General features: G+C 45.0%; 1 protein-coding gene across 1 annotated transcript in view; it reads right to left on the bottom strand.

Moving 5' to 3' along the window:
- The window catches only part of DDB1 (damage specific DNA binding protein 1), a 33,625-nt gene extending 9,118 nt beyond the window's left edge, over window positions 1-24,507 (bottom strand). Inside the window, exons 1-21 of the mRNA XM_054441420.2 lie at window positions 24,212-24,507; window positions 22,846-22,994; window positions 21,265-21,381; window positions 20,670-20,891; window positions 18,089-18,203; window positions 16,934-17,031; window positions 15,301-15,459; window positions 14,332-14,415; window positions 13,601-13,717; window positions 12,897-12,999; window positions 7,821-7,896; window positions 7,614-7,722; window positions 5,643-5,821; window positions 5,382-5,545; window positions 5,197-5,304; window positions 4,834-5,041; window positions 3,327-3,422; window positions 3,121-3,232; window positions 1,749-1,872; window positions 1,244-1,408; window positions 435-529 (exon numbers count right to left, since the gene is read on the bottom strand). Of these exons, the coding sequence (XP_054297395.1) occupies window positions 435-529; window positions 1,244-1,408; window positions 1,749-1,872; window positions 3,121-3,232; window positions 3,327-3,422; window positions 4,834-5,041; window positions 5,197-5,304; window positions 5,382-5,545; window positions 5,643-5,821; window positions 7,614-7,722; window positions 7,821-7,896; window positions 12,897-12,999; window positions 13,601-13,717; window positions 14,332-14,415; window positions 15,301-15,459; window positions 16,934-17,031; window positions 18,089-18,203; window positions 20,670-20,891; window positions 21,265-21,381; window positions 22,846-22,994; window positions 24,212-24,272 (2,661 nt within the window). The 5' untranslated portion in view covers window positions 24,273-24,507. The remainder of the gene's footprint in view (window positions 1-434; window positions 530-1,243; window positions 1,409-1,748; window positions 1,873-3,120; window positions 3,233-3,326; window positions 3,423-4,833; window positions 5,042-5,196; window positions 5,305-5,381; window positions 5,546-5,642; window positions 5,822-7,613; window positions 7,723-7,820; window positions 7,897-12,896; window positions 13,000-13,600; window positions 13,718-14,331; window positions 14,416-15,300; window positions 15,460-16,933; window positions 17,032-18,088; window positions 18,204-20,669; window positions 20,892-21,264; window positions 21,382-22,845; window positions 22,995-24,211) is intronic.
- Window positions 24,508-24,515: the final 8 nt, after the last annotated feature.

The following is a 24,515-nucleotide window of genomic DNA, read 5'->3' as shown; positions in this document are numbered from 1 at the left end:
TTTTTGTCAACTATACCTCAATAAAGACAGAAAAAAACTTTTTAGCAAGGGAGGAGGTAGGGTCATGGCAGAAGCAGTGGAATACTTCAAAGGACTAGCTTTCAGGAATGCATTCAGGATATTCTTATTTGGCTCATTTTCTTTTGGCATGGAACACCCTACGTGCAGGGACCATAGGTCTCACTCATTTCTCAAGTCCCACAGCACTCAGGATCTGAAACACATGGGGGTTCACGTAACCTAGTCCAATGCCTGGTTCAACCTCAGTTTCCCAGATTCTCAACTCAGAGCTCTATCCTCCACACCCCTCCACACCCACTACTTTCTTCTCCTTCAGATCTGACACACACGCGGCCCCAGACAACCTAAGAGAGACACATTCTGTAGACAATGATGGGCAGCCTAAAGTAAGTACCAAGTGGTCCAGGCCTCACCGTGCTATTGATGCTGGCTAACAGCTTCCCGTTAAATTCCACCATAGAGTACACGGCCCCTTTCACTTCCTTTTCAGCCACAGTCTGTAGTTTTCCTGGGGGCGGAAAAAATATGTTTGAGTCTCTTTCTATGAGCCCATACTTTACCTCATCAAAAGAATCCTCTGGTTGCCCCTGTGGTACTAATTGTTGCCCCCCAAAACCACTCATCTAAAAAAACAACACAGACGCAGTATCTACTGGAGTTAATGACCACCTAAGTATGAGCCCCAAGATAATGTGCAGAGAAATCCAGTTGGTATCTAGGATCTGCCCCCCGCCCTGAAACTCCAGATCGCTCTCTCAAGATGGAAACCAAATCCCATTTCAGCTATCCGATCTGAGATTTCCGGGCTGATAGTCTTTAGAGCCATCTTGGGTAGGCGTAACGAGAAAAGATATTAAAATATAAACACAGTGCTGAAGCTGGAAAGAGCACCTAAATGCCTGAGCAATCAAGTGGAAAACAAACCTAGGATTCTGAATTTTTATACCTGTTGTCACTAGATTCCCTTACCCATCGTTCACTTCTCCCACCCCTCCCTTTTGTTCTTTTGGCCTTTCAAAGAGTAGCAAAGAAAGGAATGTAAGCTAAATTTTACTGTGTACTGTTCACGTGCTCCAAAACTCAATCAAATAAAGAAGAGAATAGCTCTTTACAGCAATGAACCCAACTTCTTCTACTACTTAACTGAGGCTCTCTGAAACTTCACAATGGCCTGCTGACTTTCTCAGCATTTCACATCCCTCTGGAGACTGCACCCACTTACCATCCGAATACTGAAAGACCACAATGCGACCCTGCTTGGGCTCTGCCTCTTCAGGATACACCATTGCTGTGCCCACAATGAAGTAAGTGTTGGGGTCTTTGCCCAGCTTGCAGGAAACCAGACTGAGGGCATATTCATTCTGCAGAAACTGGTGGGCATGAAGCACTAGAGGGTAGAGAGATGACTACGTGATGACAGGTTACCCATATCTGCACGCACACATAACCAACCCCATATTTCTGTGAGGCCTGTGGCTTAGGCAGTGACAAAGCGTATACCACCTGTTGTCCCTGTCTCATCCGATTATCCATCCCCCACCGGCCTAAGCTAAGGAGAGGATGCCCAGCCCTCCAAACTCACTGCCATCTCACAGAGTTCCCACCCCTCCTTTCTGCTCCTCCTAGGACAGTCTGCCACATCTGTCACGCTTTGTAGGTACCAGAGCCCAGAACAGCCTGGATTAGGGAGGGCACAGATAAAAACTATTGAAAGAGCTCATGTGCACCTTCAAAGGTGTGTTGGTCAATGATAAGTAGGTTGTGCACCTCCACCTCTTCTCCAAAGGAGGTCTCATGAGGAGCAGTGCTGCTGGAGAACAGCTTGCTGGAGCTGACACTGCTGGACAGAGCCTGCAAACAGAGAGAATACACATCATCCTTCTCAAACACAGAAGAGGTGCTGAGACATCATTGTGAAGGGACCCGTCAGACCCCTTCTTGGCAGCTAGCCAAGAACTCTGATGGCTGGCAGCTCAAGGAGCCTGAGGAGAATGTTTCAGAGGAGGCATGTAGCTGAAACATCAATCCCAAACACAGTAAAAATCTAAGGGTCATTAAAGACAAAACAGTGATGCTTCAAGTCAATCAAGCACAGCTAAAAAGGAACTCAGGTGACCTAATAAAGGGACAGACTCCACTACCCTCAGTGGGAAGAGGAGGGGGGCACTTCAAATAAAAACAGAAGCCATGAAAACTTCAACTCTGGACTACGGAGGGAGGTCCTATCGCAGATATGTGGAAACATGAAAGGCAGAGAATACATGGAAGAAAATGACCAGCTGGTATCTCCACTGAGCCTAGTATGTGTAGCTCCAGACTGTTATCTGCCTCATTCTGCAGATAAGAAAACTGAAGTTTAGGCTTTCCCACAGCTAGCAATAAACCTGGAAGCCAGGCCAGGCACAGTGGCTCATGCTTGTAATTCCAGCACTTTGGGAGGCCGAGGCAGGCAGATCACAAGGTCAAGAGTTTGAGACCAGGCTAGCCAACACAGTGAAACCCCATCTCTACTAAAAATACAAAAATTAGCTGGGCATGGTGGCACACGCCTGTAATCCCAACTACTCAGGAGGCTGGGCCAGGAGAATCGCTTGAACCTGGGAGGTAGAGGTTGCAGTGAGCCGAGATCGTGCCACTGCACTCCAGCCTGGGCGACAGGGTGAGACTCCGTCTCAAAAAAATAAAATAAAATAAAATAAACCCAGTAGGCACTTTTGAAAAGCTGGTTTCTGTCTTTTAAAAAAAAAAAAAAAAAAAAAAAAACCTGGAAGCCCGTTCTGTCGGACTCCAAACCCCATGTTCCTCCTCTATTCGACCACTCTGCCCTACAAAGGACCCAAACTGATGGTGACAGAAAAGGAATTATTCATGCTGTAAGGCCACCAAGTAGGAACTGTTTTTTATAAATAAACTTTTATAGAAGCCAGCTATGCTCACCTGTTGCCTACAGCTGCTTTCAGGCTATGATGGCAAAGTTGAACAGTTAGTGGTAACTGAGACCACACTGCCTGCAAAGCCGAAAGCCTTCACTACCTGGCCTGTACAGAAAGCTTGCTGGCCCCTGCTCTAAGGTCATCTTTCTTTGTCCACTGCCCTTACCTGGGTGCTAGCGCTGGGCCTCAAGGCTGTTGTGCCCCCACTCGTGTCTTGGACTTCAATGCGGCTGGAGAGGACCCCGAAACACTGGGACACTTCCTGGTAGCAGATCTTCCTGCAGAACAAGTACAGAACAACAGCGTCACTTAGAAAGTCAGAAGCACCCTACACCAACTCCCCACATCCCACTATCCCACCCTGGGCCTCACCTTGGAGACTCATAGAGGGGAACTGTGCGAATGTGCAGCTTCTGGATCTCATCGATGGTGCCAATGGTGAGGGTGCTATTGTTGGCCAGTGCCAAGCTGGAAAGAAGGGTCTGGGTTTAGACTGAGGAGATTCAAGGAAGGCAAAGATTCTATGAGGCAACTCCACAGAGGAAGAAAAACAAGGCAGGATTACACCAGTTTTGACTCCAGGCTAAACATCACCTGGAAAGACAGACAATTCTGATTCCTGGTCCCATCCACAAGATACTCTTATTTCATTGGTCTGGGTAAGCCTAGGCTGAGATTTTTAACAGCTTTCCATTTAATGATAATGTGCAGCCAGTTAAAAAAATCACCGCTCCAGGAATGTGACTTTCAAACTACTGCCTGTGTCAGAGTCGGCTGGAGGGCTTGTCAAAAGTCTGCTGGGCCCCCTCCCAGAGTTTCTGATTCTGTGAGTCAGGGTGGGGGCTGAGAATCTGCATTTCTTTATTTTCTTTTCTTTCCTCTCTTCTTTTTTTTTGAGACAGAGTCTCAGCTCTGTTATTCAGGCTGGAGTGCAGCGGTGAAATCTAAGCTCACTGCAACCTCCACCTCCCAGTTTCTTTTTTTTTTTTTTTTCAGACAGAGTTTTGCTCTTGTCACCAGGCTGGAGCGCAATGGTCGGATCTTGGCTCACTGAAAACTCTGCCTCCTGGGTTCAAGCAATTCTCCTGCCTCAGCCTCCTGAGTAGCTGGGATTACAGGTGCCTGCCACCACACCCGGCTAACTTTTGCATTTTTAGTAGAGATGGGGTTTCGCCATGTTGGCCAGACTGGTCTCGAGCTCCTGACCTCCGGTGATCCACCCACCTCAGCCTCCCAAAGAGCTAGGATTACAGGCGTGAGCCACCGCACCCAGCAACCTTCCAATTTCAAGGGAATCTCCTGCCTCAGCCTCCCAAGTAGCTGGGATTACAGGCACACACCACCATACCTGGCTAATTTTTGTATTTTTAGTAGAGACAAGGTTTCACCATGTTGGCCAGGCTGGTCTCAAACTCCTGACTTCAAATGATCCTCCCGCCTCGGCCTCCCAAAGTGCCGGGATTACAGGCGTGAACCACCATGCCCAGCCAGAGAATCTGCATTTCTAACAAGTTCCCAAGTAGTGCTGTAGCTGCTGGTTGGGGACACCCTTTGAGAATTCCTGCTCTAGAGGGACACAAAATGATCTCTAAATTAGGGGTTATGAAACAATCATCTGAATCACCTGATAAGTTTTCTGAAAATACAGATTCCAGAGCTCAACCTCAGACACACTGAGGATTCCAAAAATCCTGTAGTTTTAAAAAACTTCCCAAGTGTTTCTATTGGGTAGCCAGTTTTGAGAACCTCTGCACTATACTTCCCATCTCAGTTACTTATGATTTTGACACTGGAAAAAGGCTTTGAGGTAAGGGTTTAAGGAAAACATCATGACCTCCTCAATCAATAGCTCTCATTAAATAAGGAAAAAGAGACTCACCTGTCAGGATAGCCATCTGAATTGAGGGGACACATGTAGTTCACTTCCTTGAGGTTGACATTTGAGAAGACCAATTTGTGGTTGCTGCTATAGATGACAGTGGGGCGGTCAGAACAAGCAAAGACGTTGGTGGTAGAAAGAGAACGAAAAGTCCTCAATACAGTGGGCTGGGTGCCTAAAGTCACCTTCTTACGGTCGCTCAACAGACCTACAGAGAGAATGACATCAGGAGAAAGGAAGAAAGAAAACAGGACAAACAGCTGGCCTGTGAAAGTTCAAAAGCAGAACCCTGGGACTAAGAATTCTGTGTAATTCTAATACTCTATTTTTGAAAGAGTCCCTCACTCAAAATACTACTCTCACCTGTCTCAATGTTGAGCCCAAAGTAGAAAAGTGCTCCATCTCCCAAGGCACAAAGGAGGTAATGGCTACTCTCAAAGGTGGTCATCAGGATGGAACGAGGAATGATCTCTGTGAGAAAGGGGGACATTATGTTCTTGTTCCACATTTTGACTCTGTCCCAACCCAGGTCCCTAAATGACACATACCTCCACCCAGCATCTCCTTGTGCAGTAGTTCAAAAGAGGGCAACTTCAAGATACGAGCCGAGATGTCCGTCCAGAGGCCAATGGCACAAAGAGGGGACAGTCCATTGCTGTCTCCTAATGGGGTGATGTCCAAGCAAGCCACTTCATGTTCCATCTCTGTGTGGCTGAACAAAGAAGAATATGGCAGAGGAAGGAATCCAAGGATCAAAGAAGTCCCAGAGAAAAGAGGAGGAAAGCAAGCAGACAGAAAAACACACACACCTGATCTGCCGGAGCTCCTGAGGATGGATCTGCAGATAGTAGAGGGCCCTGCCCACAGCCACCACCACCTGGCTGCTGTTGCAGGAGGCCACACTGATGTTCTTGGCCTGAGGCTCCTTCCATTCACTGACCAGAGCTTTAGGTTCTTGAGAGACCAACCTCACCGATGCTGAAGTGATCTAGATAAAGAGCAGATGAACAAATGTCTCCAAGCATCTGCCAGGGTCCACACAGGAGTGGAAAGGTGGTAAATGCAGGCCTAATAGAGCCCTACTAATAAGCTACACGAGGCTTCTATTTCTTATTCCCCAAAGTCCTGCTAATGATTACAATAGATGTCATTTTTGCATGAATGCCTGAAGGAGGCCAGCTTAAAAGTAGCTTACAGCTTACAAACCTACAGCTGGTGGGGAAAAGGCCTATTTCATTCTAATTGAGGCTTACTTGGGTAATACAAACCACATCCTGTGGGAAGATATGAATAGAGTAAGACCCTGTGACCACCAATTTTTTGGCTTTTTTTTTTTTTTTTTGAGACAGAGTCTCTCTCTGTTGCCCAGGCTGGAGGGCAGTGGTGCAATCTCAGCTCACCACAACCTCCGCCTCCCAGGTTCAAGCCATTCTCCTGCCTCAGCCTCCCAAGTAGCTGCGATTACAGGCGCATGCCACCACGCCTGGCTAAGTTTTGTATTTTGAGTAGAGACGGGGTTTCACCATGTTGGCCAGGCTGATCTTGAACTCCTGACCTCATGATCCACCTGCCTCGGCCTCCCAAAGTGCTGGGATTACAGGCGTGAGCCACCATGCTGGCTGTGACCACCAGTCTTAGCAGTTTTTCTCAACCCCCAAATCAGACCTCTAAAATATCTAAGTTCTTCACTATGTATGAGCCATTTAAATTATTTAAAGTTCCTTAGTAAAGATTACAAAATTGTATAGAAATATATTGTATAAATGTACCACTGAAATAAAACAGGAAGTAGGTTGGTGACACTGTTCTCTATTCATTCATCTTACCTAGCATAACTGAGTTTATATGTAAGGATGAAAGCTCTTTAATAATAGATAGGTGAGCTGGTGCCAGTCTTCAGGCCAATAGTTAGATAACACTGACAAAGCAATGACTCAGTATCTGGGCACGTCCCACACTTGGTCTGCAAACTGACAGAACTTTCCCTCCGGTTTTACCAATCTACCACTGCCAGGTGGCTAAAAGGAAAACCAGGTGGATAAAAAGACAGAGACAGTTCATTAATCCTCAGGCACTCCAGTGCCCTACCCACCAAAGGCAAGACGGACTCTGGCCACAGAGTGAAGAACAGCTCAGAAGGTAAGGAGAGAGTGCTAAAAGCTGAAAGATGTCAGAGTCACTCCAAACTTCAACAAATTGCTGAGGGGTGGAAGGGTGTCAGAAATGAGGCTCTCGTGGATAACAAATGCCAGAAGGCTATCTGCCCCTGTATTGCAGATAGATTGAAAGTAAGGATCAGAATAGGGTAAGCTTCGGTTATAATTAATATGTGGAAAGGACTGCCAAGAGTCATATTGGATGGTAGCATCATGATTTTTTCTTTTTTTGTGCATTTTGGTATTTTCCAATTTTATAAATAAGGATGTATCACTATTTTAACAAAGGGAAAAAATTTGAGTGTCTCGGAAGATATAATTAGTGCTAAAACAGGATCCGAAACTATATTTTTATGTTTATATATATAACGATCCGAGTCTATAAAAGAAAATGTAAATAAATACACACACATTTGCAGAAGAAAAATAAAGCTAAAAGGAGCAACTCTAAAGTTAAGAGTTGTGATCTCTGAGTAGTGGATTATCCATAATTTTTTCCCCTAGAATTTTTACATTATTTTTGGAGCCATAAAAATTGGTTGTTTTAAAATCCAGTGGTGCTCTGTACTGCACTCTAGGTCAATTCAAGTACATGGTAACACCTGCCCCTTTCTCAGTTATCACCTGGATAAGCTGCTGATGAGCCACGTTGCCACAGAAGAAAGTCTGCTGATCATCCACGAAACCCATCAGTTCGGTTTCTTCTACCTCCTCTCCATTTAACATGAGAACTCTGCAGCAGAATGGAGGGCCTGGGTCAGCCTGGGACCAGCTTCCCCACCTCACAACCTTCTCACCAGCACCTACAGATGGCACTAGACCCATCCTTACCTTGTCTGGCCCACAAAAGAGAGGACCAAAGTGTCATCAGTCTCACGATTAGGGTCAGACCGCAGTGGCCATAATCCTGGAACAAGGACCAAGGATTCAGATGCATAGGACAGACCAACACTTAGCATGCATATCTACAGACAGGGCAGGCCAGGGGCAGTGGCTCATGCCTGTAATCTCAACACTTGGGAAGGCAGAGGCAGGAGGACTGCCTGGGACCAGGAGTTCTAGACCAGCCTGGGCAACATGCAGAGACCTTGTCCCTGCTAAAAATACAAAAGAACTTGCTAGGTGTGGTGGCACAAAACTATAGTCCCAGCTACATGGGAGCCTGAGGTGGGGGGACTGCTTAAGATTAGGAGAAAGAGGCTGCAGCTATGATCATGTTATTGCACTCCAGCCTGGGTGACACAGCAAGATCCTGTCTCAAAAAAAAAAAAAAAAAAAGGATATATATATATATATATATATATATAGACAGGGCAGCCTGACACCACTGGAAGGGCTGGAACTTGGAGTCCTGAGCTGGAACCCCCTCTCTCTGCTCCTCCTTGATTTTAAGGCTCTAAAAAGTTAAATAGTTTTGTTTTTTTTGTTTGTTTGTTTGTTTTTTTGAGACGGAGTCTCGCTCTGTCACCAGGCTGGAGTGCAGTGGCGCTATCTCAGCTCACTGCAAGCTCCGCCTCCCGGATTCACGCCATTCCCCTGCCTCAGCCTCCCGAGTAGCTGGGAAGGCAGGTGCCCGCCACCACACCTGGCTAATTTTTTGTATTTTTAGTAGAGACGGGGTTTCACCGTGTTAGCCAGGACGGTCTCGATCTCCTGACCTCATGATCCACCCACCTCGGCCTCCCAAAGTGCTGGGATTACAGGCGTGAGCCACCACGCCGGGCCAAAAGTTAGACAGTTTTAAAGCTGTTTTGAGCCTGTTTTAAATTTGGAATTGGATTATATACATTTCCATGACCCAAAGTCTAAATTTATTTATTTACTTATTTATTTGAGACGGAGTCTTGCTCTGTCACCCAGACTGGGGTGCAGTGGCACGATCTCGGCTCACTACAACCTCTGCCTCCTGGATTCAAGCGATTCTCCTGCCTCGGCCTCCTGAGTAGCTGGGACTACAGGTGCGTGTCACCACGCCCGGCTAATTTCTTCTATTTTTAGTAGAGACAGGGTTTCACCGTGTTAGCCAGGATGGTCTCGATCTCCTGACCTCGTGATCTGCCCGCTCGGTCTCCCAAAGTACTGGGATTAAAGGTGTGAGCAACTGTACCCAGCCTAAATTTATTTTTTAAAAGTACACAGAAAAGTCTCATCCCCATACCTCCCTCCAACCCATCCCCCAAACAAGTAATCAATAAAGTCATCTTGTTTAGCCTTCTGGTAAAGAGATGGGGTGTGGGAGGATCTTGCTATGTTGCTCCAGTCTGGCCTCGATCTCCTGGGCTCAAGTGATCCTCCCAGCTCAGCCTCCTGAACAGTAAGGACTACAGGCCCACTACACAACACTAAGCTTAATTTTTTTTAATTGAAGGAAATCGAGTATTACAAACAAATACAAATATAAAATAGTCTATCATGCACTACTTGGCACCTTGTTCTTTCGTTTAACAATATATGCTTGAAGCCCTTATCAGGACACAGTATTTAATTGTGTACATCATTTATCTATACAATTATTATTAAATTATGCAGATTAACAAATCCCTTCTCACTACATTTATTCAGTATTTTGCTATAACATACAATGCCACAAGAAATAAGCTTGTATTTTTATGTCACTTTATACATATGAAGGTCAGGTAGAGGCTCAGAACTGGGACTACTAAGTAAATTGCTAACTGCTATCTTTGATATTGCCCAATTCCCTTCTATAGAGGATGCACAAGCATGTTTATTTTCTCATAGCCCGATCAACATAATGTGTGGTCAAACTTCTGGATTTTGGTCAACTAGTAGAGTACTGCTGTTTGGTGTTAATGTGCATTTCTCAGGACTGTTGCCTGTCCATTCATGTCCTTTGCTAGTTTGGGGACAGAAAATTTAGTGATCTTTCTATAAATGTGTTATAAATTAGGAAGACTGGGCCTTTTGTCTATAAGATGAACTACAGAATATTTTTATCCGATTTGTCATTTCTTCTGGCTTAGCTAATAGTGTTTTGTTTTGCTTTTGCTATGAAGCGTTTTATTTTTATATAGTTGAATTTATCAATCTTTCTTTTTGGCTTCTGTGCTTTGAATCATAGTTATGGCTTCATTTTTTTACATTAAGTTTTTCATCCATTTAGATTCTAGCCAAGTGTACATTTGGCAGGCAGTATGAACCCAAACTTGTCTTTTCCCAAATGACTATCAGTTATCCCAAAAACACCATTTATTAAGTCCCAACTTTAGGCTAGGCTCAGTGGCTCATGCCTGTCATTACAGCACTTTAGAAGGCCAAGGCGGGAGGACCACTTGAGCCCAGGAGTTTGAGACCAGCCTGGGCAACATAGGGAGACCCTGTCTCTACCAAACACAAACAAAATTAGCCAAGCGTGGTGGCGCATGGTTGGAGTCCCAGCTACTGGGAGGCTGACACAGGGAAGACCGCTTGAGCCCAGGAGATTGAGGCTATAGTAAGCCGTGATCATGCCACTGTACTCCAGCCTGGGTGACAGAGTGAGACCCTATCTCAAAAAATGAATACAAATAAAATTTAAAAAGTCCCAACTTTACTCACTGAACTGAGAAGCCACCACTATCATACACTGAATTTCCACATGTAATTATGTCATTTCTGGACTTCTGAATCTGCCCATTAGGCTCTGCCTATTCATCAGCAATACTACACTTCTAATTATAGAGGCTTAACAGTATGCTTCAGTATCTGGTAGGGCTAACATGTCTCACTGCTCTTTTTTTTTTTTTTTTTGAGATGGAGTCTTGCTGTGTCACCAGGCTGGAGTGCAGTGGCATGATCTCGGCTCACTGCAACCTCCGCCTCCCGGGTTCAAGTGATTCCCCTGCCTCAGCCTCCCGAGTAGCTGGGACTACAGGCATGCGCCACTACCCCCGGCTAATTTTTTGTATTTTAGTAGAGATGGGGTTTCACCATGCTGGCCAGGATGATCTCGATCTCCTGACCTCGTGATCTGCCCGCCTCGGCCTCCCCAAGTGCTGGGATTACAGGCGTCAGGCACCGCACCCGGCCTCTCACTGCTCTTTTTAAAGTTTTCCTGGTTATGCATGCTTCTTCCTTTTTCCATTTGGACTTGTCTAAGTCAAGGAAAAATTGTATACATATTCAGGTACATTAAATATAAAGAGAGAACAGCTTTATAATACTGATTTGCAGTCCTTGGTGTGTCTTTTTCGTTTGATCAACTTGTTCTTTTCTTCCTTCAGGAGTATCTTTAAGTTTTCCTTGTATAGGTTTTGCACAATTTTGTTAAATGTACTCCTTGGTACTTTATCATTTTCTTGTTATGGTAAATTGCCCCCTTTCCTCTACTATGCTTTCTAATTGACTGTGTTTACATGAAAGCTATTAATTTCAGTACATTACTTTTATATCCTGCTACCTTAGTGAATTTGTATTGTCCACAGTAGTTTTTTAGTTGATTATCTTGGGTTTGTAGTTACATGATCTCTTCCTTTGCAATTTCATATACTTGTATTTCTTTTTTTTTTTTTTTTTTTTTTGAGATGGAGTCTCACTATGTGGCCCAGGCTGTAGTGCAGTGGCGCAGTCTCAGCTCACTGCAACCTCCGCCTCCCAGGTTCAAGTGCCTCTCCCGTCTCGGCCTCCCAAGTAGCTGGGATTACAGGCACCCACACCATGCCTGGCTAATTTTTTGTATTTTTAGTAGAGACAGGGTTTCACCATGTTGGCCAGGCTGGTCTCGAACTCCTGAAATCAAGTGATCCGCCCGCCTCGGTCTCCCAAAGTGCTGGGATTACAGGTGTCAGGCAACATGCCTGGCCATACTTCTATTTCTTTATTCACCTTTTCCCATACTTTTTTTTTCATATTCCGAATTACTCCTTTTTTTAAATTGAGATGGAATCCTGCTATGTTGCCCAGGCTGGTCTCAAACTCCTGGACTCAAGCGATCCTCCTGCCTCAGCCTCCCAAGTGGCTGGGACTACAGGCACACACCACTGCACCTGCCTTCAGAATTACTCTTATAAGATGTGCCTCCTATATACAACTTTAAGGTTGGTTTTGTTTTATGATTTAATCTGATTATGCTGTCCTCAAACAGGACATTAACATTTACTGACATGACAGCTATGTTCCATATCAATTCTGTCATATTGTTTTAGGTCACACTTACACATTGTAAATGTCTTTCACTGTGTAGCCTTTCTTTTTTTTTTTTTTTTTTTTTTTTTGTGAGACAAGGTCTCGTCACCCAAACTAGAGTGCAGTGGCACAATCATGGCTCTCTACAGCCTCAACCTCCTGGGCTCAAGTGATCTTCCACCTAGGCTAGAACCAAGTAACTGGAACCACAGGCATGCACCATCACCCCTGGCTAATTTTTAATTTTTTTTATAGAGATGAGGTCTACATTGCCTAGGCTGGTCTCAAACTTCTGGGCTTAAGCAATCCTTCCACCTTGGCCTCCCAAAGTGCTGTAATGACAGGCATGAGCCACGCCACCTCGCCTAGCCTCTGATCTTTTTTTTATTAAAATTCTCCTAGAATTTAGAAAGATTTATATTTTTTACCTAGAAACCACATTTATACTTATATCTTCATAAAATATTCTCAGTCTCTCCTTTATGAATTCTATCAGTTGCCTCATATAAACAACATTAATTTTAATTTATAATCTTTTAATCCCCTAGTCCTCTACTCCACTACCAATTTTGATCAGTAGTATTTTCTTTTTTTTTTTAAAGTTTACTTTTATACTTTCAGATATGTTTAAGCTTCTGATCTGTTGTTACGACTTTCACTCTTCACTTGATCTGCTTTTCTCTGGCTCCCACCAAAACGCCTTCACAACATGTAACAAGGCCAAAGTCCCTCATGTAAGATCTGCATCCTAGATCTGCATCCTGTGTCCACCAAAAAAGCTACCTTTGATGCCTGGTAAGTCAATGCTGGCATGCTCGTGGATTCCAATTCCATTCCGGATGATCCGCAAGGAACCTTCCTTGAAAGCCCCAGAGCAAGTGACCAGCTGCAAGCAGAGAAAACGTTTCTAAAGAACCTCCTCAAGATACTGGGTCAGTCATACTGATGCCCAGAAAGTAAACACGGTATACCTAAATCCAAGAACCTTTATTGTGGGGCTAGGTTTGAGGACGCAGACTTGGCAGAGGTTGATTTCCAAAGTCTTTCAAATTTACGGAGCAGACGGGACATCCTAGTCCAGGAAGCAAAAAGCTTCTACCACTGCTCCTAGCAAGCTTGCTTAGATCCCTGGGACCTAGTTTACTAGAATGAGCACAGGATCTGTTAGATACACCCGCCACTTATTAAGTTAGGTGACTTTGGAAAAAGTTACTTAATCTTTCTCAGCTCTAATTTTCCTCACTTCTGAGATGGCCAAATATCCCTATCTAGGGTACTTGTGTAATTAGAGATAATGTATATAAAGTGCCTGGCAGACCAAGATAGGCACTCAATAAACAGTAGTTATCATCCTTATATCACTGGGATTCACAAGGGGGCTCTTAAAAGTATTTTCAGTGCACCCTCCCCATTCTAGATAAGCATAGCTAGGACGACACAGTTTGAGTGGGTATATACCAACTATCCACTTTCAGAATGGCCCTTACCTGCCCCTGCCCCTGCCTCTCCAGGTCCACCACGCACATATCCACAATGGGTCCTAAGTTGGTAAAGGTTTCCATGGCCACTACATAGGAGCCTTGTTCATTACTGTCAACGTTGAGCTAAGAAGAAAGAACAATGTTATGTTAGTCCTAGAACACCCTAACAGACCCACCCAAAAGAGATGGTTATTGTCAAAAAGAAACTCTCGATAACTAGTTTCTAGATCTGCCATTCTCGTGTTCCAAGGGATGATTCCAGAAGGGGACTGTTAACAAAATAATATGGTTGTCCCACAGGTGACCCATTAATCAGCCAAGGATTGCTGACCTAGAGTCCAAGGATGGATTTCAGAGAAGTAGTGAATGTTTGAAAATTAATGTAAAATGTTTGCATGCATTTTTCTGCAGAGAAGGTCCGAAGTTTTCATATTCTAGAAGAAGTCCATTACATTAAACTATGACCTATTTGAAGGTAGGAGCCGGGTCTTGCTCATCAATGTATCCACAGCACCTAGCACCTTGCCTGGCAAATTTGCTGAATGAACCACAAAGACAAAGAGCTAGTCAGGGGTAGGATGTTAAATTAACCAAGTAGAAAGCTGGATAGTAGGGATGTGGATAAAATAGAGAGATTCTGAGAGGCACCTAGGAGGCACCTAGAGGCACATAGGAGAAATTTGATGAAGAAACAGTGAGGACAGCAAAAAAGAAACCAGAAACAAGTGTCTTCTCACCTTCACAAGCTGGGAGTCACCCAAGCGAGACCCGACAAACACAACACCATTATCAAGGTATGTCAAGCACTCAGCAATAGAGGTCTGGAAGAAAGTCAGCAACGTGAAAGAAATGAGAATGGACTCTACGTGGGATCCAGATACTACCCACATCTCAGACATCTGCTGAGAAAACTCCCAACTGCAGCCGTTAATTCAGAACAGTTCTGTTTCAAATTCCCAGGTCACACTAAGCAAATGTTTCTAAATCTCTGAAGTTCTTGATTCTTCATCTATTGCATCCCTACAATCAGAAAAATCTATAATTTGTCTTGCATATTCCTGCTCCAAAAGATACTGCCTAAGTATTAATATTAAACTTTTTGGGAACCTCCTCCCAGAACTGAAATCAGCAATAATCTTTTTTTTCTTTTTTTGAGACAGGGTCTCACTGTCACCCAGGCTGGAGTGCAGTGGTACCATCACGGCTCACTGACTGCAACCTCAACCTCCCCAGGCTAAGGTGATCCTCCCACCTCAGCCTCCCGAGTAGCTGGGACTACAGGCACACACCACCATACCCACCTAATTTTTGTACTTTTTGTAGAGGTGGGGTTTTGCCATATTGCCCAGGCTAATCTCGAACTCCTGGGGCTCACACAATCTGCCTGACTCGGTCTCCCAAAGTGCTGGGATCACAGGTGTGAGCCACCGAAACCAGCTAGATTGTTCTTTAATTCCAGGTTATATCCTTTTCTGTTTCCCTTTCTTTTCCTTTTCTCACAGGCTGCTTGGGTAGATTATCACAGGATCCTGTGAGATGCTCCAATACCTAACTCATTCAATAGTCAACTTCCACAGCAGGAACAACAGTTTGTTGTTAGGTGTTAAGTAACATATAATTCCCAGAGTTGAGGTGTGGGACCACACATTTGGTGTCTTCAGGAACCTAACAGAACATTGTAGAGGAACAGGGAGAACAAGTTCTACCTCTCCAAGGAGTTCTACACGGAGATCCTTGAGAGTGACGGTGCCATCCATCTGTTCCTCCTTCTCCAAAAGCAGCATGAAGAGCCGGCCTTCCATGTCTCCCAGCAGGTATCTTGAGCCATTAGGGTCCACTCGATTGTGGCACACAATCGTGCTTTGCTGCCAATGGGAAGGAAACAGTCATTAGAGATTCAGCATCTTCTACACCAGAAAACAAACCCTACTGGACCACTCCCTTTACCAAACCCAGCCATTTTACCAGCAGACAAATCGCTCAGATAACATTACATGAAAATGAGGATAGAATCTATTCCCCATTAATAGAAAATGGGAAGCTTTTTTATTTTGAAGATAATTTTCTGAGGAGCTCCATCAATATATCTTACATGTTTACTGATACGTTGTCATTCTGCAGAAAATAGAAATACACAGACTAGGAAGCTGCTGCCAAAATCTACTGAACGATGCATGCTACTACAAATGTTGTTATTTGTTCTTAATACCACTAATTACCCCCTACCACTGTGGCAATGCTACCACAGATTTTGTTCTTTTTTTTAAAGAAAGGGTCTTTCTATGTCACCCAGGCTAAAGTACGGTGGCTATTCACAGGCATGATCACAGTGCACTGCAGCCTTAAACTCCTGGACTCAAGCCAACCTCCCAAGTGGCTAGGACTACAGGCACTTGCCACTGTAGCCAGCTAGATTTTGTTCTTTTTTCCAAAAAGAAAGTAAAATGAAACTTTTAAGGCTTAATTTTTACAACTTGATATTCCAAGTCCTTGAAATTTTTGACTTTTTTAGCCTTTGTAATTTATCAATATATTACTTTATATGACTTGAGCCCTGAAAACATTATATGCAACAGAAATTGCCAAAATTACGGCCGGGCACAGTGGCTCATGCCTGTAATCCCGGTACTTTGGGAGGCCAAGGTGGATGGATCACCTGAGGTCGGGAGTTCAAGCCCAGCCTGACCAACATGGAGAAACCCCATCTCTACTAAAAATACAAAATTAGCCGGGCGTGATGGCACATGCCTGTAATCCCAGCTACTAAGGAGGCTGAGGCAGGAGAATCGCTTGAACCTGGGAGGCGGAGGTTGCAGTGAGCTGAGATCGTACCATTGCACTCCAGCCTGGGCAACAAGAGCAAAACTCCGTCTCAAAAAAAAAAAAAGAGAGAAACTGCCAAAATTTTCCCTTCTTAAAGTTGCCCCATGTGGTAGTTCATCTGTAATCCTAGCTACTCGGGAGGCTGAGACAGGAGGATCACTTGAGCCCAGGAGTTCAAGGCTACAGTGAGCTAGGATCATGCCACTGCATTCTAGCTCTCCAGCCTGAGCGACAGAGTAAGACCCTGTCTCTTTGACAAAAAAAGTTGCCCCAGTCAATGAAAAGGGGAAGCCTATTTTGATTATCATTTATCTAAGTTAGCAAGCAAGTTCTCTGTAAGCAAATCCAGGCTAATCTCTCTCTGTATTCCCAATGGCCAACGCAATATCTTATATACATAGTAAATTGTGTAACAGGCATCTGTGAATCTCCTTGTGACAAATGAGAGAAAGGGAGGAGCAAGGTGAGGACAAGGAAAGAAAAGATGAAAGGAAAAAAAGGTAGGACTGCGCTCACCTTGATGATAGGAGGGGCAATAGCCAGGTATTTGTCACCATTGTGATAGGTGATTGACTCCTGTCCAATGATGATGGCCCCCCCAAAGGGCTCTGGGACTGCAGGAAAGACAGCAAAATTAGAATGCTCAGCACTCTGGGTCTGCCATACCAGGACTGGCAAGAGTACAGGTCTAGTTAGCCCCAAGGCAAACCTTAAGATCATCATTATTTTAAAAAGGACATCAAAGCCCAGGGAACATGATAGCCTTTACGAGACTCTTAGAATTTGTTGACTGGCCATTATCTAATCCTAGTGGTATTTTTACTGCCATTCTTCTGGTGTTCGACTATTCCTATGGGTGGGGAGTCTTCTCCGTGTTCTTCCCCGTGCATTCTCCCCCATTTTTCTTCTCAACTTCTAATCCTTTCCAAGTAAAAGCTTTTACTTTTTTTTCCTGGTTTCCACTCTTGTTCCTTAGCTTAACTTCCCCCCATTATCAGGGCTACCATTGAGAAGAGCCAATTTTCTAATTGTTTTAAAACTTCCCTACTGAGTGAGACAAACATAATGTAGGGGCAGACTTAGGACAAGGAGTGAAGAGGCCTGGATTCTAGCCCAGACTTTGTCAATCATGGACAGGCATGGGCAGGTCCCTCTGGCCCTGTTTCCTCATCTATGAGGTAAAGAAATCAGATAAGCTCTATTGCTCCCTTTCAGTTTTCTGTTGTTTTTTTTTTAAAGAGATGGGGTCTCATTATGCTGCCCAGGCTGAACTCAAACTCCTAGGCTCAAGTAAACCTCAGCCTCTTGAGTAGCTGGGACTATAGATCCTGGCTTCCTTTCAGTTTTAAATGTTATGCCCAGCAATAAAATAATGAGACTCATTTCCATATGCCACTGTGAAAATCAATCTCAATGTTTTATAGTCAATCCCTCCACCCAAGTAAAAGACAAGTTATACTTTTGGGGGGAGAAGTGAAAAACAGAAAATCTCAAAGACAGAAAAAAACAAAGCACAATTTAGAGAAAGAAGACATAAAGGAGTGGTAAACAATGCACACCTTCAATAATACTGAGCGCCAAAACAAAGGGCAGAGAAGGTGAGGGAGGGAACAAGAACAGGGAAATAGCCTAGATCCAGGTGGAGGCACATTTCCTAAACCCCCAACCAACCTGCGATCACCATGGAAGCTTCAGCTTCGACATTTTCCTGTTTCCAAGGGCCCTTATTGAATTCCTTTTCTCGGAGAGACACCTCATAAGTTTTTACGTGCCGCCCCTGAGGGTCCTGGGGGGGAAAGGTGAAATGGTTAGCCCTTAGGAAGGGTGAGCCTTGGGCTAGAGAGAGGTGCTGTAAGGGACAAGCCACCACCACCCAGCATCTGACAGTCCTATCATGTCAGCCCTCCCACCCTTATCCATCAGTATACTGACAATCACCAGCTGAGCCTGGGATTAATTCCTAGGTAGACTGCAGCATCTGAGATCTACCATTCTTAAAAATTCAACCAACCAAGAAAGGTTTAAAGTATTAGAAAAATGAACTTGTCACACTGCACTAGGTACTATAAGAGATACTGTGTGCCAGGCACGGTGGCTCACACCTGTAATCCCAGAACTTTGGAAGGCTGAGGTGGGCAGATCACCCAAGGTCAGGAATTCAAGACCAACCTGGCCAACATGGCAAAACCCCGTCCCTGCTAAAAATACAAAAATTAGCCAGCATGGTGGCGCATGCCTACAGTCCCAGCTACTTGGGAGGCTGAGGCAGGAGAATCACTTGACCCAGGAAGCGAAGGCCGAGCTCCAGCCTGGGCGACCGAGCAAGACTCCATCTCAGGAAAAAAAAAAAAAAAAAGAGATACGGTGTGTGTGCCTGTGTGTGTTCCTCAGCCTCAAGAAACTTACAAAATAGCTAAGTGAAACACACATTGATAAGCTACGCCTATGAGATTTTTTTAAAATTGATACAATTCTTAAAACCATTCTGATGGAATAATGGTAGAGAGAACACAATTGATTGCTCCGCTAAAGGGTCAAAACTTTCAGTCCTGCCACTGTCAACATCATCTTCCCCTCCTTTTTCTAAATTATGACTCATGTCAGTCCTGGGACTGCCAAGGTCACCTTTAAGATGCTAAAAAGCAGGGACCAGAAGAAAGCTACACTCAGCCAGCGGAAGATGGTTTCAACAAAGAAGTTATGGAAGGAATTCAGCAATGTGTTTCAGGGCAGGGATCACATCTTAGTCACTGTTACAGCTCCTGAAGCATGAATACCTTTCACATAGCATTAAGTACCTAAATATTTGTCAAACTGAATTTTTGGCATAAAACAGAAGATAGTAATTTTTGGCTGATGAAAACATTTTCCCATCAATGAGTAGGGTTATGACACAACTTCACAAAAAGTTCAAGTGTGGATTTGGGCCTCTGAGACACACATGCAGAAATTAAGATCTGATCACAATTGGCAGCCCTGAAGCTTAGAACAACCAGCCTTGAATAATCAACAACATCAAAGTTTTAATGACCTAATATTACAAAACTAAAGAACAGAGAGAAATTCTAAGTTTTTATTTTAACTCATACTTAGATCAAACAAAATCTCCTGGTTTCAACCTTATTCAATTGGGTCTTATTCCAATAGCCTCCGAACTACAGTCACACTAAGAAATATACAAAAATATATCAGCACCTCCAATACATAACAAGGCTATCAAACTGTTTATGTGCCCACACTCTATGTGGAACTGGACTATCATTTCCTTCCATCACTTATTCAGCCACATGCAAATGAAATGATCTTACGCTGCATGGCCCTTTGTTAAAGGGCTGAGATTTTAGCAAGATACTGGCATGTTAGTCTGGTGCTCTACCACCCCACCCCCGCTTAACAGATCTGGACCAGAGAACAGCTGCCCAGGATCAGCTCTGCTACAGTTTTAGGCACAGACTAAAATAGAAGTTAACAGCCAGTAAGCTGCCGGGCACGGTGGCTCACGTCTGAAATCTCAGCACTTTGGGAGGCCGAGGCGGGCGGATCACGAGGTCATGAGTTCGAGACCATTCTGGCCAACATGGTGAAACCGCGTCTCTACTAAAAATACAAAAATTAGCTGGGCGTGGTGGCGCGCACCTGTAATTCCAGCTACTCAGGAGGCTGAGGCAGGAGACTCGCTTGAACCCAGGAGGCGGAGGTTGCAGTGAGCCAAGATCAGGCCATCGCACTCCGGCCTGGGCAACAGAGTGAGACTCTGTCTCAAAAAAAAAATTAAATTAAATTAAAATAAGCCAGCAAGTCACCAGTAAGTGATTACTGGACAAAATGTAAACCTCTTCTTAAAAAACACATATAAGGCATCACCAAGACAATTTCTCTTTGCTTAATATAAAGGCAAGATCTAGATAATTTCCTGACAGCTAAGTTTTAATAATCCCCTAGCACTCCAGTAAGAGAATCAAAGTATAAACTGGGTCATCCTATGAAATCTCCCAAGGCCCAACAACCAGAGTATAATCTCAGGATTAAAACCTGCTACAAGCCCGAGAGCTTGCTGCCTCCACAATAAGTACTACTGCACTCAAGAAGCAACGGAAGTCTGACCCATATTAATTGTGTTGTTCAAAACATTTCAGGACAAACACATTAAACACTTCTCTCTACCCTACCAAACCCAGACATGCCAGTTAGCAAAAACAACTCCTATCACATCAACCTCACAGTTTCTCCCTCTCTCTTCCTGATCCAGTACCTGGTAGACAAAGCAAATAGTAGGTGCTTGGCAACCATATAGGAACTTGACATCAATGACATGCAGCTCCTCCAGGCGGATGTTGAAGGCCTTGAGTTCTTTATTATCGCGATCTAGTGGAATAACCTTGAAAAGGCCATCATAGAGACGCAGGCCAATCATCCGGCACTCAGGGTCAATGATGCCAATAATGCCGGTCTCTGAGGGGCGGCCAATGCGGTCCTGAGAAACAAAATTGGGATTAGGGAAGAACCTCAACATCCACAGAGCAGCAGAGGACACTGGGCACCACTTGCACAGAAAAATTTTAGGAGAGGTAGTAAAACTAATGCATCTATTTGATAGGTCAAATAGTTGGAGTCCCAACGTCAGTGCATGCCTTTTTCGTGAAACACTGAATCTCAATGAATTATTACCCTGTCCCTTGGGCCTTGAGTGAACTACAGGAGTCCTTTCTCCAAAAAGCTCAAACCCATAGTGTCTTCTCCTTATTTCTCTGATCGAATAGAGAGCTGCCCCCAGCACTTTAATTTTTTCCATGAATCATGACAGCCCTACTTAGAAAACTTTTGTTGGCCTAAAGCAGTCACCTCACCTGGACATTGCCATGGGCTCGCGTAATGATGTCAATGCTCTCGCCACTCTGCTTATACTCCAGGATGCAGGCATTGTACTTCGCTGTCAAGATAAACAGCAGGTCCTTGCTCTCCCCCTGGAAACCAATATTATGCTATCAAAAGAGGTTCTTTTTAAAACAGGAACAACCTGTCCAGTCTTTAAGCACACCAAATTCTTTAAGAATTTTCCAAATTCTTCTCTCCCTAAAGAGAAAATACATGGTGAGCTTGTAACCCACACTAGGTACACATACACCCTAAGGGCATGTACAAAAAGCCAGAACTGAAGCTGGTAAACATCTAGTTCTCACTTTCATGATTCTCCATCTCTCTGTTCTACATACAAAGTCTTCATCTATTGCAATCTCAAGCTAATCTCAATCATCCCATTCAAATTCTGAAAGATGAATGTAATGCCTCCTCCACTCCTCCCCAAGTATTTGAAGAGAAAAAAAAATGTGAGAATAACAACGGAAGCTAAAATGGATCAACAAAGACCTACTTATTTAACACAGACTCCAAAAAATTACTGTTTTGTTCAAAGGGTTATAATTAAAATTTTGAACCCACTGCTTTCTTGCCAGATTCAGTTAAGACAACATAAAGCAATGTGGTGGTGATTTGGATGAAAACATTTGTGCTAAAATAATGAAAATACTGATAGTAATTGTTTTTTTTTTTGTTTGGTGGTTTTTTTTTTTTGGAGACGGAGTCTCGCTCTGTCACTGTGCAATGGGCGCCATCTCCACTCACTGCAACCTCCGCCTCCTGGGTTCAAGCAATTCCTGTGCCTCAGCCTGCTAAGTAGCTGGGATTACAGGCACGTGCCACCACACCCGGCTAACTTTTGTATTTTTAGTAGAGATGGGGTTTCACCATGTTGGCCAGGCTGGTCTCGAACTCCTGACCTCAGGTGATCCACCCACCTTGGCCTCCCAAAGTGCTGGGGTTACAGGCGTGAGCCACCATGCCCGGCCTGGTAATTGTTAACATAACTGTAAATGCTTGCTATATGATAGGCCCTATGTTACTGAATCATTTCACCTTAACAACCCAGGGGACTTGATCTGAAAGGTGCCTTAAGAGACACCTAAAGTCAGAATTAACAAGGAACGAAGCCAGGACTGCCCCACTCTGTAGCCTATCCTCTGAAACAAACTGCTTTAATTTCTCCCTTCTAAAGAAATCAACTTCATAAATGTTTCCCTAATGAATCTCTCCTTTTACTTCTAGAAAGCTTGGTCAAGAGTACATACTGAAATTTGCCATCCAAAGACAGAAAAAAGAGGAGTTTTTCTCCTAAGGCATATTCCACCCATCCCAAGAATTCGCAAAACAACGTAACACAGCCCAGGCACGGTGGCATGCCTACAATCCCTCAGCTACTCTACTCCAGAGGCTGAAGTGGAGGGATTGCTTGAGCTCAGGAGTTCAAGACATCCTGGGCAACACTGCGAGACTCCCGTCTTAAAGAAAATAAATAAATAAACAAAAATAACATAAAACAACCTACGACCAACAGTTCTCCCTCCACTGCTTGTCCCAACTGCAACACTTACCTTGGGCCTGAAAAGCTCCATGACGGCAATCTTCCCGTACATGCCCACCTCTTTGACGGGCCGAAGCCCCTCGGCGGTGACCACATAGATCTCTAATCTCGTGTTTTTGGCAATCAACAGGTTTAAGTCTTCGGCTGAAGTAAAGTGTCCTGAAAGAACAGACCCTCTAACTTTTGAACTCAGGGGAAGGGCCTCCCATCCCTTCAAAATAATCCTATCACTTATGTCTAAATACCTCCAGAATTCCCATTTACTTCACATACTTCTCCAACTCCCTCCAGCTACTCCCCTTCTTGCCAAATCCGGCCCCTCAAAGAGTCTCAGTTCATGCATTCAACAAAGCTACTTCCCTAATCAGACTAAGAAAACTGGACTGGACCTAAGAGCCGTTGTGTCCTCCAACTGACAATGACTGCATAATCCCTTCTCATGGCTCTTGCCCCTCAAATTTTACTCTATTACAGTTACAGGGGCAGGCTCTAATTGAGAATGCCGGAGAAAGTGTTCACTTCTTCCAGTCTTCATCTAAAGTCTCACAAAACTTTTATCTGACAGACCAAGTCAAATGAAGAAAAGTCCCAGAGCTTTATGAAAACACTGTTTTGTCCACACCCCCTGCCCTCCTGGCAGTCTACCAATACCCCCATCCACACTCAGCTACCTCCAACTCTGAACAACAGTTTTGTTTTGGAATCGTGATTAGGGTGTATATAAACATGCAAGCTTGGGGTCTGCATATTCAGCTGAGAATGTGGGTTAAGATGACTCTTCCCGGGTTCTGGACATCGGTGTCCTTAACAATCCAAGCGCATCGTCAACAAGGCACACCCAGCACTGGGCCAGGCAAACCAAACCCTCTTCTCCAGCAGGGCCCTCATGTAAACAACAGCCCCAGGCAAAGGGGTTAGCCTGAAGAGGGCTCCTCTACCTCTGTGGGATAATGCGGGCACTCCTCACATCCCTCCACCTCCTGGGCCCCCCAGACTTCCCCACAGGAAAATCTTGACCCCAAAGTCGTCATTACCACCTCCCCTTTTCCCGGCCACAGAAGGCCAATCTCCGGGCCCAAACGACACCGCAAAACCAACTCACACTCCTCTGTCTCACTGGGCCCGCCCTATTCTCGAGGCCGAGTGACCTCCCCAGGACGAAAGGGGACCCTCGAGAGCGGCTTCCAACCCCCAAAAAGCGCGTACTGGGACGACTCTTTCGAGGTCGCGGTGGTGGAGGAGGTTCCTCGGCCGCCAGCGCCTTCCATTCGCCGGGCCCACTCCTGCCCGGCCGCCCCCGGGGCCGCGGGCCTCCCTAGGCCGCGGCTCCCCCCAACTCCCTCACTCGCCGGGGTCTCCGGCCCCGGCAGCCTTACCGGTAACGCAGCCGTTCACGGCGGTGGGCTTCTGGGCCGTTACCACGTAGTTGTACGACATGTCGAGGCTTGGAGCGGCCCGTCGGGACTCGAGCGCGACACTAGAGAGAGGGACACAAGCGAAAAGACAGGTGGCCCCCAACAGCGCGCAGCGAACTCCACTGCCGCTGCCTCCGCCCCAGAGACACGTTGCAGGCCAGAGCGGCCGGGGCGCGGGGCATCACGGGACGGCCTCACCTGGCCTCTTGGAGGACTCCCGAAGCCCGAGGCCGCCAACCGAAGGAGGCCCCGCCCCCGGAGGCGC

Source organism: Pongo pygmaeus, chromosome 9 (genome assembly GCF_028885625.2).
Source record: "Pongo pygmaeus isolate AG05252 chromosome 9, NHGRI_mPonPyg2-v2.0_pri, whole genome shotgun sequence".
Lineage (NCBI taxonomy): Eukaryota > Metazoa > Chordata > Mammalia > Primates > Hominidae > Pongo > Pongo pygmaeus.
Note: the sequence above shows the minus strand (reverse complement) of the source record. Positions and strands in the feature narration are given on the sequence as shown.